Below are 19,386 nucleotides of genomic sequence, written 5' to 3' on the forward strand. Positions count from 1 at the left end.
GGGTTCCCTTTTCTCCACACTCTCTCCAGCATTTGTTGTTTGTAGATTTTCTGATGATGCCCATTCTAACTGGTGTAAGGTGATACCTCATTGTAGTTTTGATTTGCATTTCTCTAATAATTAGTGATGTTGAGCAGCTTTTCATGTGCATCTTGGTCATCCGTATGTCTTCTTTGGAAAAATGTTTATTTAGGTCTTCTGCCCATTTTTTGATTAGGTGGTTTGTTTTTTTTAATATTGAGCTGCATGAGCTGTTTATATATTTTGGAGATTAATCCTTTGTCCGTTGCTTCATTTGCGAATATTCTCTCCCATTCTAAGGGTTGTCTTTTCATCTTGTTTATGGTTTCCTTTGCTGTGCAAAAGCTTTTAAGTTTCATTAGGTCCCATTTCTTTGTTTTTGTTTTTATTTCCATTACTCTAGGAGGTGGATCAAAAATGATCTTGCTGTGATTTATGTCAAACAGTGTTCTACCTATGTTTTCCTCTAAGAGTTGTATAGTGCCCTGTCTTACATTTAGGTTTCTAATCCATTTTGAGTTTATTTTTGTGTATGGTGTTAGGGAGTGGTCTAATTTCATTCTTTTACATGTAGCTGTCCAGTTTTCCCAGCACCACTTATTGAAGAGACTGTCTTTTCTCCATTGTGTATCTTTGCCTCCTTTGTCATAGATTAGTTGACCAAAGGTGTGTGGGTTTATCTCTGGGCTTTCTATCTTGTTGCATTGATCTGTGTTTCTTTTCTTGTGCCAGTACCATATTGTCTTGATTACTGTAGCTTTGTAGTATAGTCTGAAGTCAGGGAGTCTGATTCCTCCAGCTCCGTTTTTTTTTCTTCAAGACTGCTTTGGCTATTCGGGGTCTTTTGTGTATCCATACACATTTTGACGTGATTTGTTCTAGTTCCGTAAAAACTGCCATTGGTAATTTGATAGAGATTGCATTGAATCTGTAGATTGCTTTGAGTAGTATAGTGATTTTCATAATATTCTTCCAATTCAGGAACATGGTATATCTGTCCATCTGTTGGTATCATCTTTTATTTCTTTCATCAGTGTCTTATAGTTATCTGCATACAGGTCTTTTGTTTCCCCAGGTGGGTTTATTCATAGGTATTTTATTCTTTTTGTTGCAGTGGTAAATGGGAGTGTTTCCATAATTTCTCTTTCATATTTTTCATCAGTGTATAAGAATGCAAGAGATTTCTGTGCATTAATTTTGTATCCTGCAACTTTACCAAATTCATTGATTAGCTCTAGTAGTTTTCTGGTGGCATCTTTAGGATCCTCTATGTATAGTATAATGGCATCTGCAAACAGTGACAGTTTTACTTCTTCTTTTCCAATATGTATTCCTTTTATTTCTTTTTCTTGTCTGAGTGCCGTGGCTAGGACTTCCAAAACTCTGTTTTATAATAGTGGTGAGAGTGGACATCCTTGTCTTGTTCCTGATCTTAGAGGAAATGCTTTCAGTTTTTCACCATTGAGAATGATGTTTGCTCTGGGTTTGTTATATATGGCCTTTATTATGTTGAGGTAGGTTCCCTCTATGCCCACTTTCTGGAGAGTTTTTTTAATCATAAATGGGTGTTGAAATTTGTCAAAAGCTTTTTCTGCATCTATTGAGATGATCATATGGTTTATTTATTTTTTTGCGGTACGCAGGCCTCTCACTGTTGCGGCCTCTCCCGTTGCGGAGCACAGGCTCTGGACGCGCAGGCTCAGTGGCCATGGCTCCCGGGCCTAGCTGCTCCGCGGCACGTGGGATCTTCCCGGACTTCGGCACGAACCCGTGTCCCCTGCATCGGCAGGCAGACTCTTAACCACTGCGCCACCAGGGAAGCCCGATCATATGGTTTCTATTTTTCAATTTGTTAATATAGTGTATCACATTGATTGATTTGCATATATTGAAGAATCCTTGCATCCCTGGGATAACTCCCACTTGATCATGGTGTATGATCCTTTTAATGTGTTGTTGGATTCTGTTGCTAGTATTTTGTTGAGGATTTTTTCATCTGTATTCATCAGTGACATTGGTCTGTAGTTTTCTTTTTTGGTAGTATCTTTGTCTGGTTTTGGTATCAGGGTGATGGTGGCCTCATAGAATGAGTTTAGGAGTCTTCCTTCCTCTGCAAGATTTTGGAAGAGTTTGAGAAGGTTGGGTGTTAGCTGTTCTCTAAATGTTTGATAGAATTCACCTGTGAAGCCATCTAGTCCTGGACTTCTGTTAGTTGGAAGATTTTTAATCACATTTTCAATTTCATTACTTATGAGTGGTCTGTTCATATTTTCTATTTCTTCCTGGTTCAGTCTTGGAAGGTTATACCTTTCTAAGAATTTGTCCATTTCTTCAGGTTGTCCATTTTATTGGCATAGAGTTGCTTGTAGTAGTCTCTTAGGATGCTTTGTACTTCTGCAGCGTCTGTTGTAACTGCTCCTTTTTCATTTCTAATTTTATGGATTTTGAGTCCTCTCCTTCTTTTTCTTGTTGTGTCTGGCTAATGGTTTATCAATTTTGTTTATCTTCTCAAAGAACCAGCTTTTAGTTTTATTGATCTTTGCTATTGTTTTCTTTGTTTCTATTTCATTTATTTTTGCTCTGATCTTTATGATTTATTTCCTTCTACTAACTCTGGGTTTTGTTTGTTCTTCTTTCTCTAGTTCCTTTAGGTGTAAAGTTAGATTGTTAATTTGAGATATTTGTTTCTGGTGGTAGGCTTGTATAGCTATAAACTTCCCTCTTAGCACTGCTCTTGCTGCATTCCATAGGTTTTGGATTGTCGTGTTTTCATTGTCATTTGCCTCTAGGTATTTTTTGATTTCCTCTTTGGTTTCTTCAGTGATCTCTTGGTTATTTAGTAATGTACTGTTTAGCCTCCATGTGTTTGTGTTTTTTACGTTTTTTCCCCTGTAATTGATTTCTAATCTCATAGCGCTGTGGTCAGAAAAGATGCTTGATATGATTTCAATTTTCTTAAATTTACTGAGGCTTGATGTGTGACCCAAGATATGATCTATCCTGGAGAATGTTCCGTGCACACTTGAGAAGAAAGTATAATCTGCTTGTTTTGGATTGAATGTTCTATAAATATCAATTAAATTATCTGGTCTATTTTGTCATTTAAAGCTTGGGTTTCCTTATTAATTTATTGCTTGATGATCTGTCCATTGTTGTACGTGAGGTGTTAAATTCCTGCACTATTATTGTGTTACTGTCGATTTCCTCTTTCATAGCTGTTAGCAGTTGCCTTGTGTATTGAGGTGCTCCTATGTTGGGTGCATATATATTTATAATTGTTATATCTTCTTCTTGGATTGATCCCTTGATCATTATGTAGTGTCCTTCCTTATCTCTTGTAACATTCTTTATGTTAAAGTCTATTTTATCTGTTATGAGTATTGCTACTCCAGCTTTCTTTTGATTTCCGTTTGCATGGAATATCATTTTCCATCCCCTCACTTTCAGTCTGTATGTGTCCATAGGTCTGAAGTGGGTCTCTTGTAGGCAGCATATATCTGGGTCTTGTTTTTGTATCCATTCAGCAAGCCTGTGTCTTGATTGGAGCATTTAATCCATTCACATTTAAGGTAATTATCAATATGCATGTTCCTCTTACCATTTTCTTAATTGTTTTGGGTTTGTTATTGTAGGTCTTTTCCTTCTCTTGTGTTTCCTGCCTAGAGAAGTTCCTGTAGCATATGTTGTAAAGCTGGTTTTGTGGTGCTGAATTCTCTTAGCTTTTGCTCATCTATAAAGGTTTTAATTTCTTCATTGAATGTGAATGAGATCCTTTCTGGGTAATCTTGGTTGTAAGTTTTTCCCTTTCATCACTTTAACTATGTCCTGCCACTCCCTTCTGGCTTGCAGAGTTTCTGCTGAAAGATCAGCTATTAACCTTACGGGGATTCCCTTGTATTTTATTTGTTGCTTTTCCCATGCTGCTTTTAATATTTTTTCTTTGAATTTAATTTTTGGTAGTTTGATTAATACATGTCTTGACCTGTTTCTCCTTTGATTTATCCTCTGTGGGACTCTCTGCACTTCCTGAACTTGACTATTTCCTTTCCCACGTTAGGGAAGTTTTCAAGTATAATCTCTTCAAATATTTTCTCACACCCTTTCTTTTTCTCTTCCTCTTCTGGGACCCCTATAATTAGAATGTTGGTGCGTTTCTTGTTGTCCAGAGGTCTCTGAGACTGTCCTCAGTTCTTTTCATTCTTTTTTCTTCTCTGAGGCAGTTATTTCCACTCTTTGATCTTCCATTTCACTTATCCATTCTTCTGCGTCAGTTATTCTCCTATTGACTCCTTCTAGAGTATTTTTAATTTCATTTATTGTGTTGTTCATCACTGTTTGTTTGCTCTTTAGTTCTTCTCGGTCCTTGTTAAACGTTTCTTGTATTTTCTCCATTCTATTTCCAAGATTTTGGATCATCTTTACTAACATTACTCTGAATTCTTTTTCAGGTAGACTGCACAGTTCCTCTTCATTTGTTTTGTCTGGTGGGTTTTTACCTTGCTCCTTTATCTGCTGCATATTTCTCTGTTTTCTCATTTTGTTTAACCTACTGTGCTTGGGGTCTCCTTTTCGCAGGCTGCAGGTTTGTAGTTCCCATTATTTTTGCTGTCTGCCCCCACAGGGTGAGGTTGGTTCAGTGGCTTGTGTAGGCTTCCTGGTGAAGGGGACTAGTGCCTGTGTTCTGGTGGGTGGGGCTGGATCTTGTCCTTCTGGTGGGCAGGGCTGCATCTGGTGGTGTGTTTTGGAGTGTCTGTGAACTTAGTATGACTTTAGGCAGCCTCTCTGCTAATGGGTGGGGTTGTGTTTCTGTCTTGCTAGTTGTTTGGCGTGGGGCATCCAGCATTGGACCTTGCTGGCTGTTGGGTGGAGCTGGCTCTTAGTGTTGAGATGGAGATCTCTGGGAGACCTCTCGCCAATTGATATTATGTGTGGCCAGGAGGTTTCTGGTGGTCCAATGTCCTGGACTCGGCCCTCCCACCGTGGAGGCTCAGGCTCAACATCTGGCTGGAGCACCAAGACCCTGTTAGCCACACGGCTCAGAAGAAAAGGAAGAAAGAAAAAAATCCCAAAAAACAAAAACTAAAAAATGGACAGAATCCTAGGACAAATGGTAAAAGCAAACTTATACAGACAAAATCACACAAAGAAGCATATACATACACACTCACAAAAAGAGAAAAAGGAGAAAAATATATATATATTTAAAAAAAAGGAAGAGAGCAACCAATCCAATGAATATATCCACCAATGATAATAAGCACTAAATACTCAACTAAGATAAACATAAAACCAGAAACAAATCAGATGCAGAGAGCAAACCCCAAGTCTAGGGTTGCTCCCAAAGTCCACTGCCTCAGTTTTGGGAACATTTGTTTCTATTCAGGTATTCTTCAGATGCAGGGTTTATCAAGTTGATTGTGGGGATTTAATCTGCTGCTCCTGAGTCTGCATGGAGAAATTTCCCCTCCTCTGTTCTCACAGCTCCTGGGGTTCAGTGTTGGTTTTGGCTTCGCCTCTGCGTGTAGGTCACCCTCAGGAGTCTGTTACTCACCCTTACAGAAGGGGATTAAAGCAGCAGCTCATTAGGGCTCTCTTGCTCACTCAGGGCAGGGGAGGGAGGGGTTTGGTAGTCATAATTGGAATGCGAGGTGAGCCTCTGGCGGCAGAGGTCGGCATGACGTTGCAACAGCCTGAGGCGCGCCGTGTGTTCTTCTGGGGAAGTTGTCCCTGGATCATGGAACCCTGGCATTGGCGGGCTGCACAGGCTCCTGGGGGATGTGGATAGTGACCCGCACTTGCACACAGAATTCTTGGTGGCAGCGGCAGCAGCGTTAGCAGTTTATGACTGTCTCTGGGGTACAAGCTGATAGTCGTGTCTCGTGCCTGTCTCTGGAGCTCTTTCAGGCAGTGCTCTGCCTTCTGTGGGCACGCTGGGAAGGGATCCCCTCTCCTCGCGCATCCCGAAACAAAGGTCTCGCCTCTGGCAGGTCCAGACTTTTTCTTGGATTCCATCCCGGCTAGCTGTGGCACACTAGCCCCCTTCAGGCTGTCTTCACGCAGCCAACCCCAGTCCTCTCCCTGGGGTCTGGCCTCTGAAGCCCGAGCCTCAGCTCCCAGCCCCCACCTGCCCTGGTGGTTGAGCAGACAAGCCTCTCAGGCTGGTGGGTGCTGGTCAGCACCAGTCCTCTGTGTGGGGATCTCTCCGCTTTGCTCTCTGCACCCCTATTGCTGTGCTGTGCTCTGTGGCTCTGAAAATTACCCCTGCCCAAACCCCATTCCTGCCAGTGAAGGGGCTCCCTAGTGTGTGGAAACCTTTCCTCCTTCACAGCTCCCTCCCACTGGTGCAGGTCCCGTCCCTATTCTTTTGTCTCTGTTTTTCCTTTTTTTTTTTTTTGCCTTACACAGGTACGTGGGGAGTTTCTTGCCTTCTGGGAAGTCTGAGGTCTTCTGCCAGCGTTCAGTAGGTGTTCTATAGGAGTTGTTCTATGTGTAGATGTATTTTTGATGTAATTGTGGGGAGGAAGGTGATCTCCACGTCTCACTCCTCTGCCATCTTGAAGGTCTCCCTTTTTTCTTATTGAGATATAGTTGATTTACAATATTATATTAGTTTCAGGTGTACAATGTAGTGATGCAAAATTTTTATAGATAATACTCCATTTATAGTTATTAGAAAATATTGGCTATATTCTCTGTGCTGTGTAATATATTCTTGTAGCTTATTTATTTTATACATAGCAGTTTGTACTTCTTAATCCTCTACCCCCATCTTACCCCTCCCCCACTTCCCTCTCCCCTTTGGTAACCACTAGTTTGTTCTCTATATCTGTGAGTCTGTTTCTTTTTTATTATTGGCACTAGTTTTATTTTTTTAGATTGTACATGTTAGTGATAACACACAGTGTCTTTCTCTGATTTATTTCACTTGGCATAATACCCTCCAAGTCCATCCATGTTGTTGCAAATGGCAAAATTTCATTCTTTTCTATGGCTGTGTAGTATTCCATTTTGTGTGTGTCTGTGTGTGTGTGTGTGTGTGTGTGTGTGTGTGTGTGTGTACCACATCTTCCTTATCCATTCTTTTGTTGATGGACACCTAGGTTGCTTCCATATCTTGGCAATTGTAAATAATGCTGCTATGAACATTGGGGTGGCATAGATTCTTAAAGATAGAATTACTGGACCAGAGGTTGGGAACTTTTCGAAGACTTTTGGTACTTATTCCTGCACTGCTTTTTGGAACATGGTGATATATGAAAGCACCATCAGCTCTTAATTATTGGACTAGATGATGTTTGAGTCTTCTTTCAGCCCTAAAGTTCTCTACTTTTGTGATTGCATCTCCCTTAAAGGGAAAAAGTGATAGAGGAGGTAATTTGAGTTGACAAATAATCTCCTTTCTTCCAGCTCAGCATTCTAGCCAATGCTTTCTTCAGCCAGGCTCATTATCAGAGCTGTCAGACAATGGGCAAGTGAACTGATATTAATTTTATGTCATGTTTTCCCCCTGGATGTCTGGTAGAACTCTTACTGAGTAGTGTAATAACTAAATATAAGGAAAGGCAAGAGAAAAAAAAATTCACAGAACAGACCGTGGACCCCTGAGTAATCGGAATTTCACCGCTCTGTGCTGTTAGGTGCTTCTTCCGTGGTGTCCTGAGAGCTGATGTTAGATGGGTCAGGCCGGTTGCAGTCCCTGCAGATTAGGAAGTCCCACATATGCTCATCGTCTGAGGCCAGAGCTCATGCCTGGTTCTGTGTCCTGTTGCTGTTAGGGCTGTGATGAGAGGTGCCCACTACTGTGTCTTCTGAGCAGATTCATGATGCCTCACCTTTGTTATTCTTGCCCCTGGCAACCACACTGGAGTGTTATGTTGCCCGGGGTGCGGAGGTTGGAGGGTGGTGACTTGGTTGTCCTACCCATGGCCTGTTGGCTTCCTCACTTTTCCCTTCCACCTGCAGCAGTGGATAACTCGATGCAGACGTGTGTGCAAATGACATCTGGTTCGGAGGTGTGTCTAGTGTGGCATTTTGCAGTACACAGACAGTCTTGATTGTCCTTACCTGCTGTGGGATCCAGTTTTGGGGTCAGAGTTTTCAGGAGTGGTAATACGCCTGATTGGGGCCAGAACAGGGATCTAAGGGTAGAATTTCTGTCTGTGTGGTACTTTATACAATCTAGGACTGTCCTGTTTATCAGGAAATGATGTTGCTTTGGCCTAAACCCAGTGGATAGATTGAGCACTTGCTATGTGCCAGGCTCTGTATACATCAACTTCCAGTAGAACCCATCAGGTAGGTATTATTAATTATCTCCAAATTACATATGACAAACCTGAGGTTCAGGGTGATGGATGTTACCCAAGGTCTCCCAGCTAGGTATATTAGACTAGTGATAAAATCTTGAGCTCTTAACAGCTGCTATATGCTGCTTCCGAAAGCATTTCCCAGAGTGTTTGTGTTCTCAAGATGTGACTAGGAGAAGGCTGTGACTTGGGGGCATTTTCATAAGCTTCTTATTTTTCATGGAGATGATTCTCTACTTGGTAAACTTCACAGATAATGAATGGTGATTAATTCTCATTAACCCTGGTTGAGGTATAGGTTTTGTTGCCTGGGGTGAAAGAAATACAGGTGTTGGGGGCAGTGGCTGGATGGAAAGAAACGTTTCAGACTCCAGTCGGATTTGAATCCCTTATGAAGTGCCGCCAGGAGCCCAGGAGAGCCTTGGGTCAGGAAAATGGAAAGGGCCGAGTATGAAGTTCCTGAGAGCCTCTCAGTGTAACCTTCCTGAATGACGGTGACTGAGACCATTTTTATGGTAGTATTTGGTTCAATTAAAAATGAGAACAGTAGAAATCTGGAGACATGTGAAGGCTAGCAGTTCAAGTCTGAGATCATCAGATGTTTATCTTCAGTGTTCAGACAAAAAAGGGCAGATCCTGAAGGCAATCTGCTAGCCATCGCCTGGTATGACCAGGTGAGTGGATTGAAGCTGGGACAGCAGCTGGGTGGTGGCATCTTTCTCAGTGTCTGGGAAGCCAGGAAGGAAGAATGGGGAGTCTGGAGCTCGTGTGTTCCAAGATGGTGTTTGAAGCAGGGAGGAAGGGCGTGCCCACTGACTTTATCAGGAACACAGAGATAAGGAATTGCTTGATAAGGAATTGAAAGACGGGGTGGAGGTCAGATATAAACAGGTAAATATGGGGAGAACTGTTTCAATGGAGATGGTAATGAAGGCCAGGGCAGTGTTCTCCAAGGCCACCAGTGAGAAGGGAGGATGCCCGAGGACAGGTTCAGGCGTCTGACCTGCAAGATACTGAATCAGGCAGGCCACTCCCTGGGCAGAGTGCTGGGCTGCTATCTTCTCTGTGCTTTGGTGTCATCCTCATCTAGTCCCTTTATCCTGGAAAAGTACATATTTAACATGTCCTATTTCTTTACCTGGATAGTAGTTAAACAGATGTTTGCTTTAAAATTATTCATGAAACTCTATAGATACTTTTTGTGCACTTGTCTATATGTGTGTATATTGGAATTGAAAGATGAAAAAACAAAAAAGTGCCCAGTAGAGTCCCTGGCCACCAGTGCATGCCACGCTCTTAGCACCCAGGTTCTTTTGCTCATAGACACAGCGCGGCCACCGGCTTTCCATTCTGCGTGCAGACCTCATGTTTTCCACGGGTTTCTGCAGGATTGGAAAGCTAGGTGACCTGAGGCACAGAGGTGGCCGTTTTGTCATTAGATTCCTCTGCATGTCTCATTCACTGTAGTGGTCGTGGAGTCGGACTTTGTGAAGTACGAGGGCAAGTTTGAAAACCATGTGAGTGGGACCCTGGAGACGGCATTGGGGAAGGTCAAGCTGAACATTGGTGGCAAAGGCCTCGTGGAGAGTCAGTCCTCGTTTGGAACCCTGAGGAAGCAGGAGGTGGACTTGCAGCAGCTCATTGGAGTTGCCCAGGAGAGGTAATGGGAATTCTGCTTGGCATTTTGGACTTTGACATGTCTCTCATTGAAAGGTCGTTCTGTGGGACTTTGGCTAGAAGGGTGACATTGGGATCTTGGCCAATCAGCAAACGTTACCGAATGCCCATGTGCTGAAACTTGATGAGCAGTGCATCCTTTAGTCTGGACGTTGACTGTTCTTAGCCTGAGAGGGGAGACTTGGGAAGCATTTTAAAAGGATGTTGCTGAAACTTGATGAGCAGTGCATCCTTTAGTCTGGACGTTGACTATTCTTAGCCTGAGAGGGGAGACTTGGGAAGCATTTTAAAAGGATGTTACTTCAGACAAATGTGTACTTTAAAGAAATCATACAATTTATAAAATACCAACAGTGAGAACGCTCTGTCCTACGTTTCTGAATATTAATATCAGAAGTAGAAAAATCCCCCTTCTGCCCTGGCTCTTTATGATTTTCTGATGAGGAAAAGGAGAAAGCAGGTATGGGGGGCTTCAGGGGAAGAGCTGGTTTTTAACTCTGAAGTCTTAAAACCCCACGTTTATTCATTGTTTAGATGTCAGTAAATACATTTTACCCCAGTAAAATGATAATACCTCATTATTTTTACCTTATGTTTATTCAACATTCCATAAGTAATTTTGCTGAGTGCCTACGATGTACCACATACTGTTCTACGTGCTGGGGATGCTGCAGTGAACAGAATGCCAACATTTCTGCCCTATATTCTAGCGGGGGAGAGACACAAAACATGCAACTAAGTGAAATATATAGTAGGTTGATGGTGCTCTCTGGAATGGAGAAAAATGTAGCAGAGATGGGGGATAGAACATGCCAGGAATGGGGGCTGATTTGAAAAGGTGGCCAGAGAAAGCATCCTGGAGAAGATGGCATCAGAGCAAAGACCTGAAGCTGGGGATGGGAGCGAGCATAGGAGTGTCCTGGGCAAGAAGGCTGTGGGCAGAGGTGGTGTGATTGGGGCTGAGTAAATAGGGCAAGGGCAGATGAGGTCAGAGGGCGTAAAGGAACAGTAGCAGGTCCCGAAGGACCTTGCAGGCCACTGGAAAGACTAACTCGTCCTCGGAGTGAGGTGGGAAGCCACTGGAAGATTTTGAGAAGGGAAGTGACAGGATCTGACTTACGTGTTAGAAGGATCCTTCTGGCCGCTGGGCTGAGGAGAGACTGGATGGGTGGGAGCTGGGCATCCAATTGAGAAGTTATTGTAGTAATCCTGACAAGAGATGATATTTCCTCTTGTACAGTAACATAGGTGCATTTTCATGTGTAATTGTATCACCCTTTTTCTTTTAAAATGGAAAATGTCAACCCAAATAAATTAAGAGAAAACTCACTTGTGTTAAGTATAGGTAGCTTATCTCCTCTTTTCCAATGTTCTTAGGATTATATGAAATATAAAATAGGTTTGCTCATTGAATGAAATAATCTTTAAAAATTAATGAGTAAAAAATACCATAAAACTCATGTATCAAGCATTTGGTGGGTGGGTTTTGGACAGATATCGAGCATGCTTGGGCAACTGAAGTCTTCAAAACCCATTCACCTCTCCGCTAAGCTGATGCTTAATGGAGTTGAAAGACCATGGTGGCTATTTGACTGTTGCCTCCTGGCACTTTCTAGAACTCCAGGACTCTACTGAGTTAGGACTCAGGCAGGAATTCCCTTTCTCGGTCAGAGAACTTTAAGCCCTCTGTGGTGACACCAGGTGGAAGGGACAGCCACCTCTTTCTCTGATAGTCATGACCTTAATTATCTTTTCTCTACCGCTCTTCTTTGCTAGAGAGGCATTTTCCTTCTCTACTACAACACTGGAAAGATATTTGTTGTTTGTCTGAAAATGAAATTTAACTGGAAGTCTTATATTTTTATTTGCTAAGTCTCGCAAATAAGGGGGAAGAGGGGCAGGAGGGCTGGCTGTTCCCTCAGTCTTTAGACAGCCCTCTAGAGCGTAATCCTATTCTGCAGTCTTGTTATTTCTATTTGAAAAACCACAGTTTGGCAATGCTCTATAATCACGTTTCCCGTTATAGGTTTCTCAAACACTCTTTGTGATTCAGGTGTAGAAGATAGTGCCAATAGGAAGCATATGGGGAGGAGTCAGTGACTAGAGATGGGAAAAAGTAGTCTCAGAGAAAGATGCTAGGGCCAGCAGTTATAAGGGGGAGAGAGGGAGGGGAAGGAGATATGCATGTGCTGAGTACCTCCTGTGTGCCAAGCACTTTATAGACGTCATCTCATTTACTCTGCACAGCCGTCTCTTTTTAGGTTTGAGGATTTAAGGCTCGGGGAAGGAAGTGACTTGTTCTCAGTCTCGGAACTCAATTTGGGTGCTGCAGCTGGGATTCATCCCAGGATTTTCTGGCTCCAAAACTCCTGTTCTTTCCTCTACATGATTCTTGAAGTGACTGTGAAGCAAAGGAATTGGCTGAGATAAAAATAGTTAAAATTATAGCAGGAGATATAAAGGCAGAGGCATGAATCTGGGTCCCCAGTGAGGGTACCTAGGGGGTGTACAGTGTTCCAGGCACTGTCCTGAACAAGCACATGTGAATAGCTGGTCTGCCCACCTGGAGGTGCCCACACGAGGGCATGAGATCACTTGGGGAGAGTTTGGACATTCTGTTCTTTCTACAGGTGATTGGGAAAGGATGGCCTGGATAGGGGAAGAGGGGTAGGGGCAACACCAGGAACATGGTAAAGAACAAATTTAAAGTCTAGAAATGGAAGAGGTATCTTATCACAGAGTCACTGCTTCCTTGTTTTGTTACTAAGAGGTAAGGTTGAGCAACAGGGGAGAGAAGAGGAGGAAGACTTGACCATAGGATGGAGATCATGTAAAGCTAACATTCTTGTTACTTCACCCTGGAATGATAAATTCTAATCTACATGGTCTACCTGTTTTTGGACTCCCACAACATCATCAGATTGATAAGGCTGGCTGTTCGACACGTGTGTAGCCTTGGGGGTGGTGATTGGTAATGCTTAAGTACTGTCTTTCTCGAGGGCTTATCTGCCATCATTTTTATTTCAGGTCATTTAGATAAGTTGTCATCTGTATACAAGTTATTTTAGCCCTTGGAATTCAGAGTATTTGTTTTATTGTCAGTGAGACGTATGCACATCTCAAAAACAAACTTCATATGTCCTTGAAAAAACAGGTGCGTTCATATACAACAGTTATGTAGCATTGTTGAGCATGAAGGCAATCCATGGGTCCACAGGACTTAACTTTCCAGATACCTGGACATGACCCCTTTGAATGAGAGCTCTATGTTTATCTTAAAACATTCTTGATGGAAAACAGGCTAAGACCTTTCCATAATGACTCAGGTTCCTGTTTTATTCCTTAGATCCAGTATTATTCTGAGACAAACTCTTTAGTTTTTCCACCTTGTCTTCCACTGTCAGCTGCCATTTGTCAATGCTTTATAACCGCCATACCCTCCCCATCTCTGCCACTGATTATTGCTCCTAACCTCCTAGTGTTTGAGGAAGTTTACTCATGGAAAATAACTTCTGCAGACATGGTAGGTCGCTTCTGTCCCTGCCAGGTTTAGGTGGAATAGTTGGACTAGAGGATCTTTGAGGGTTTTCTCTGGGCTAAATGTAGAAGTGAGTGGACTCCGAGTGCGCACATCAGTTCCTCCCCCTTGAGTTCAGGGCCTTGGTTTCAGCTGATTTCCAGAGACGGTGCCATTTTGTGCTTTCCTGACTGTTCAGGGGTTAAGGGGGGGGGGGCGTTGTGGTACAGGCAGATCCCACTTTCATTCTTTGGTTCATTGTAAGGCAAATTGTGGTAAAGAAAAGATTCCATTTTTCTATGAATACATGATAATTAGAAGTTCGGTTCTTCATTAAGAATTCTAACTTAAAAATTATATGAAACTAATATATCATGCAAGCAATGGTATGGCAATGTTGAACCTTCATAATTATTTAAAGTATTTTAAAATTACCCCCGCAAAGTCTTACTATATCTAAATATTTACAAATTGTACAAGTTTTACACACAAGAAAAAATGTTAAATGCTCCTGTTGGTTATGGCCCACATTTGACCTCTAATGTTACCGCAGTAGCTCTCCTGAGTGAAGTTTCAGTGTGCCGTCAACTCTTTATTTAGGAGTATTTTGAGGGGAGGGATTTGGGGACCTGTCTCTTTCTTGGAAAAAAAAAAACCATGCAGCAAAGTTGGAACTGGTCTTTTCTACTTGATATCTTTCCCTGTGGCCAGCAGATGTTTTGTCTTTTTTTTAAATGTATTTATTTTATTTATTTATTTTTGGCTGCGTTGGGTGATTGTTGCTGCACGTGGGCTTTCTCCAGTTGCGGCGAGCGGGGGCTACTGTTTGTTGCGGTGCACGGGCTTCTCATTGTGGTGTCTTCTCTTGTTGCAGAGCACAGACTCTAGGTGCACGGGCTTCAGTAGTTGTGGCCGGTGGGCTCAGTAGTTGGGGCTCGCAGGCTCTAGAGTGCAGGCTCGGTAGTTGTGGCGCACGGGCTTAGTTGCTCCATGGCATGTGGGATCTTCCCAGACCAGGGCTCAAACCCGTGTCCCCTGCATTGGCAGGCGGACTCTTAACCACTGCGCCACCAGGGAAGTCCCCAGCAGATAGTTTGAAATGATTCTGTTTACCTTTGCGCTCAATTCAGTGCTGGCACCGTCTTTTAAAAAATTTTTATTTTGTATTGGAGTATAGTGGATTTACAATGTTGTGTTAGTTTCAGGTGTACAACAAAATGATTCACTTATATATATACAAAAATCTATTCTTTTTCAAATTCTTTTCCATTTAGATTATTACAGAATATTGAGTAGAGTTCCCTTTGCTATACAGTGGTCCTTGTTGATTATCTATTTTAAATACAGTGGTATGTATATGTCAATCCTGAACTCCCAGTTTATCCCCCGCCCCCTTCCTCTTTGGTAACCATAAGTTTGTTTTCTAAGTCTGTGAGTCTGTTTCTGTTTTGTAAATAAGTTCATTTGTATCATTATTTCTGGCTTCCGTGTATAAGCAATATCATATACTTGTCTTTCTCTGACTTACTTTACTTAGTATGATAATCTCTAGTTGCATCCATGTTGCTGTAAATGGCATTATTTTGTTCTTTTTTATGGCTGAGTAATATTCCATTATGTGTATATGTGTGTGTATGTATATGTGTGTGTATATATATATATATATATATATCTATCTCACATCTTCTTTATCCATTCCTCTGTTGATGGACATTTAGGTTGCTTCCATGTCTTGGCTATTGCCAGTAGTGCTGCAATGAGCATTGGGGGTGCATATATCTTTTCGAATTATGGCTTTCTCTGGATATGTGCCCAGGAATGGATTGCTGGATCGTATAGTAGCTCTACTTTTAGTTTTTAAGGAACCTCCATACTGTTCTCCACAGTGGTTTTACCAATTTACCTTCCCACCAATAGTGTAGGAGGGTTCTCTTTTAATCTTTTTTTTTTTTTTTTTTTTTTGTGGTACGCGGGCCTCTCACCGTTGTGATCTCTCCCGTTGCGGAGCACAGGCTCCAGACGCGCAGGCTCAGTGGCCATGGCTCACGGGCCCAGCCGCTCCGTGGCACGTGGGATCCTCCTGGACTGGGGCACAAACCCGCATCCCCTGCATCAGCAGGCGGACTCTCAACCACTGCGCCACCAGGGAAGCCCGGAGGGTTCTCTTTTCTCCACACCCCCTCCAGCATTTATTTTTTGTAGTCTTTTTGATGATGGCTATTCAGACTGTTGTGAGGTGGTACCTCTTTGTAGTTTTAATTTGAATTTCTTTAATAATTAGTGACGTTGAGCATCTTTTCATGTGCCTCTTCGCCATCTGTATGTCTTCTTTGGAGAAAGGTCTATTTAGGTCTTCTCCCCATTTTTTTATTGTGTTGTTTTTTTAATGTTGAACTGCATGAGCTGTTTGTATATTTTGGAGATTAATCCCGTGTCGGTCACTTCATTTGCAAATATTTTCTCCCATTCTGAGGGTTGTATTTTCATTTTGTTTATAGATTCCTTTGCTGTGCAAAAGCTTTTGAGTTTGATTAGGTCCCATTTGTTTATTTTTGTGTTTATTTCCATTGCTGTAGGAGACGGATCAAAAAAGATATTGATGTGATTTATGTCAAAGAGTGTTCTGCCTATGTTTCCCTCTAAGAGTTTTATAGCATTCAGCCTTACATTTAGGTCTTAAATCCATTTTGAGTTTATTTTTAAATTTTATTTATTTATTTATTTCTGTGGTATGCGGGCATCTCACTGTTTGGGCTCTCCTGTTGCGGAGCACAGGCTCCGGACGTGCAGGCTTGGCGGCCATGGCTCACGGGCCCAGCTGCTCCGCGGCATGTGGGATATTCCCGGACCAGGGCACAAACCCGTGTCCCCTGCATCGACAGGTGGACTCTCAACCACTGTGCCACCAGGGAAGCCCTTGAGTTTATTTTTGTGTATGGTGTTAAGGAGTGTTCTAATTGCATTCTTTTACATGTAGTTGTCCAGTTTTCTCAGCATCACTTATTGCAGAGACTGTCTTTTTTTCCATTGTATGTTCTTGCCTCCTTTATCATGGATTAGTTGACCATAGGTGCATGGGTTTATCTCTGGACTTTCTATCCTGTTCCATTGATATATATTTCTGTTTTTGTGCCAGTACCATACTGTTTTGATGACTGTATCGTTATACTACAGTCTGAAGTCAGGGAGCCTGATTCCTCCAGCTCTGTTTTTCTTTCTCAAGATTGCTTTGGCTATTCGGGGTCTTTTGTGTCTCCATACAAATTTTAAAACTTTTTGTTCTAGTTCTGTGAAAAATGCCATTGGTAATTTGATGGGGCTTGCATTGAATCTGTAGATTGCCTTGGGTGGTATAGTCATTTTGACAGTATTGATTCTTCCAGTCCAAGAACATGGTATATCTTTTCAAATGTGTCATCTTTGATTTCTTTTATTGGTGTCTTATAGTTTTCTGAGCACAGGTCTTTTGCCTCCTTAGGTAAATTTATTCCTAGGTATTTTATTCTTTTTGATGTGATGGTCAGTGAGATTGTTTCCTTAATTTCTTTTTCTGATCTTTCAGTATTAGTGATACAAGTACAACAGATTTCTGTGCATTAATTTTGTATCCTGCAACTTTACTGAATTCATTGATGAGCTCTACTAGTTTTCTGGTAGCATCTTTAGGATTTTCTGTGTATAGCATCACGTCATCTGCAAACAGTGACAGTTTTACTTCTTCCTTTCCAGTTTGGATTCCTTTTATTTATTTTTCTTCTCTGATTCCTGTGACTAGGACTTCCAAAACTTTGTTGAATAGAAGTGGTGAGAGTGGACATCCTTGTCTTGTTCCTGATCTTAGAGAAAGTTTTCAGCTCTTTACCATTGAGAGTGATCTTTGCTGTGGGTTTGTCATATATGGCCTTTATTATGTCAAGCTAGGTTCCCTCTATACCCACTTTCTGGAGGTTTTTATTGTAAATGGGTGTTGAATTTTGTCAAAAGCTTTTTCTGTACCCATTGAGATGATCATGTGGTTTTTATTCTTTAATTTGTTAATATGGTGTATCACATTGATTCATTTGCATATATTGAAGAATCCTTGCATCCCTAGGATAAATCCCACTTGATCATGGTGTATGATCCTTTTAATGTATTGTTGGATTTGGCTTGCTAGTATTTTGAGAATTTTTTAGTCTGTGCTCATTAGTGATATTGTTCTGTAATTATCTTTTTGTGTGGTAGCTTTTGTTTTGGTATCAGGGTGATGCTGGCCTCATAGAATGAGCCTGGGCATGTTCTTTCCTCTACAATTTTTTGGAAGAGTTTCAGAAAGATAGGTGTTAACTCTTCTCTAAATGTTTGATAGAATTCACCTGTGAAGCCATCTGGTCCTGGACTTTTGTTTGTTGGAAGTTTTTAAATCACAGTTTCGGTTTCAGTACTTGTAATTTATCTTCATATTTTGTATTTCTTCCTATTTCAGTCTTGGAAGGTTTTGCTTTTCTAAGAATTTTCCATTTCTTCTTGACTGTCCATTTTATTGACGTATAGTTGCTTGTAGTAGTCTCTTATGATCCTTTGTATTTCTGTGGTGCATGCTGTGATGATAAAGGAGAACCTTTATCATTTCTTTTTTTTTTTGTTTTGGCTGCTTTGGGTCTTTGTTGCTGCCCACTGGCTTTCTCTAGTTGTGGCAAGCGGGGGCTATTCTTCGTTGTGGTGTGTGGGTTTCTCATTGTGGTGGCTTCTCTTGTTGCATAACATGGGCTCTAGGAACACGGGCTTCAGTAGTTGCAGCATGTGGGCCCTGGAGCATGCAGGCATCAGTTGTTGCAGCGTGTGGGCTCAGTAGTTGTGGCTCACAGGCTCTAGGGTGCATGGGCTTCAGTAGTTGTGGCTCACAGGCTCTAGAGCACAGGCTCAGTAGTTGTGATGCATGGGCTTGGTTGCTCCGTGGCATGTGGGATCTTCCTGGATCAGGGATCGAACCCTTGTTCCCTGCATTGGCAGGTGGATTCTTAACCATGGTGCCCTCCTTTTTCATTTCTAATTTTATTGAATTGAGCCCTCTCTTTTTTTTTTTCTTGATGAGTCTGGCTAAAGGTTTATCAATTTTATTTATCTTTTCAAAGAACCGGCTTTTAGTTTCATTGATCTTTTGTATTGTTTTCTTTGTCTCTATTTCATTTATTTATGCTTTGATCTTTCTGATTTCTTTCCTTCTACTAACTTTGGGTTTTGTTTGTTCTTCTTTGTGTAGTTGCTTTAGGTGTAAGTTTAGGTTGTTTATTTTTTATTTTTCTTGTTTCCTGAGGTAAGATTGTACTGCTATGAACTTCCCTCTTAGGACTACTTTTGCTGCATCCCATCCGTTTTGGATCGATGTGCTTTCGTTGTCATTTGTCTCTAGGTGTTTTTTGATTTCCTCTTTGATTTCTTCAGTGATACATTGGTTGTTCAGTAACATTGTTTAGCCTCCATGTGTTTGTATTTTTCACAGTTTTTTTTCCTGTAATTGATATCTAGTCTCATAGTATTATGGTCAGAAAAGAGCTTGATCTGATTTCAGTTATCTTAAATTTACTGAAGCTTGATTTGTGGCCCAAGATGTGATCTGTCCTGGAGAATGTTCCATGTGTACTTGAGAAGAAAGTGTATACTGCTGATTTTGGATGGAATGCTCTATAAATATCAATTAAGTCCATCTGGTGTAATGTGTCATTTAAGGCCTTTTCCTGATTGATCTTCTGTCTGGATGATCTGTCCATTGGTGTAAGTGTTAAAGTCCCTCACTTTAACACCTGTTGATTTCCCCTTTTATGGCATTTGGCTTATGTATTGAGGTGCTCCTATGTTGGGTTCATATATATTTACAATTGTTAT

The 19,386-nt window shown here is 41.6% G+C and overlaps 1 protein-coding gene across 4 annotated transcripts in view; it reads left to right on the forward strand.

The window, feature by feature from the left end:
* Positions 1-19,386, forward strand: part of GSDME (gasdermin E) — a 141,172-nt gene that overhangs the window by 51,817 nt on the left and 69,969 nt on the right. For all 4 annotated transcript variants that reach the window (XM_049714766.1, XM_049714768.1, XM_049714765.1 and 1 more), the window contains exon 3: positions 9,795-9,987. In XM_049714766.1, the coding sequence (XP_049570723.1) occupies positions 9,795-9,987 (193 nt within the window). The remainder of the gene's footprint in view (positions 1-9,794; positions 9,988-19,386) is intronic.

The sequence above is a fragment of the Orcinus orca genome, chromosome 9, assembly GCF_937001465.1.
Source record: "Orcinus orca chromosome 9, mOrcOrc1.1, whole genome shotgun sequence".
In the NCBI taxonomy this organism is placed as follows: domain Eukaryota; kingdom Metazoa; phylum Chordata; class Mammalia; order Artiodactyla; family Delphinidae; genus Orcinus; species Orcinus orca.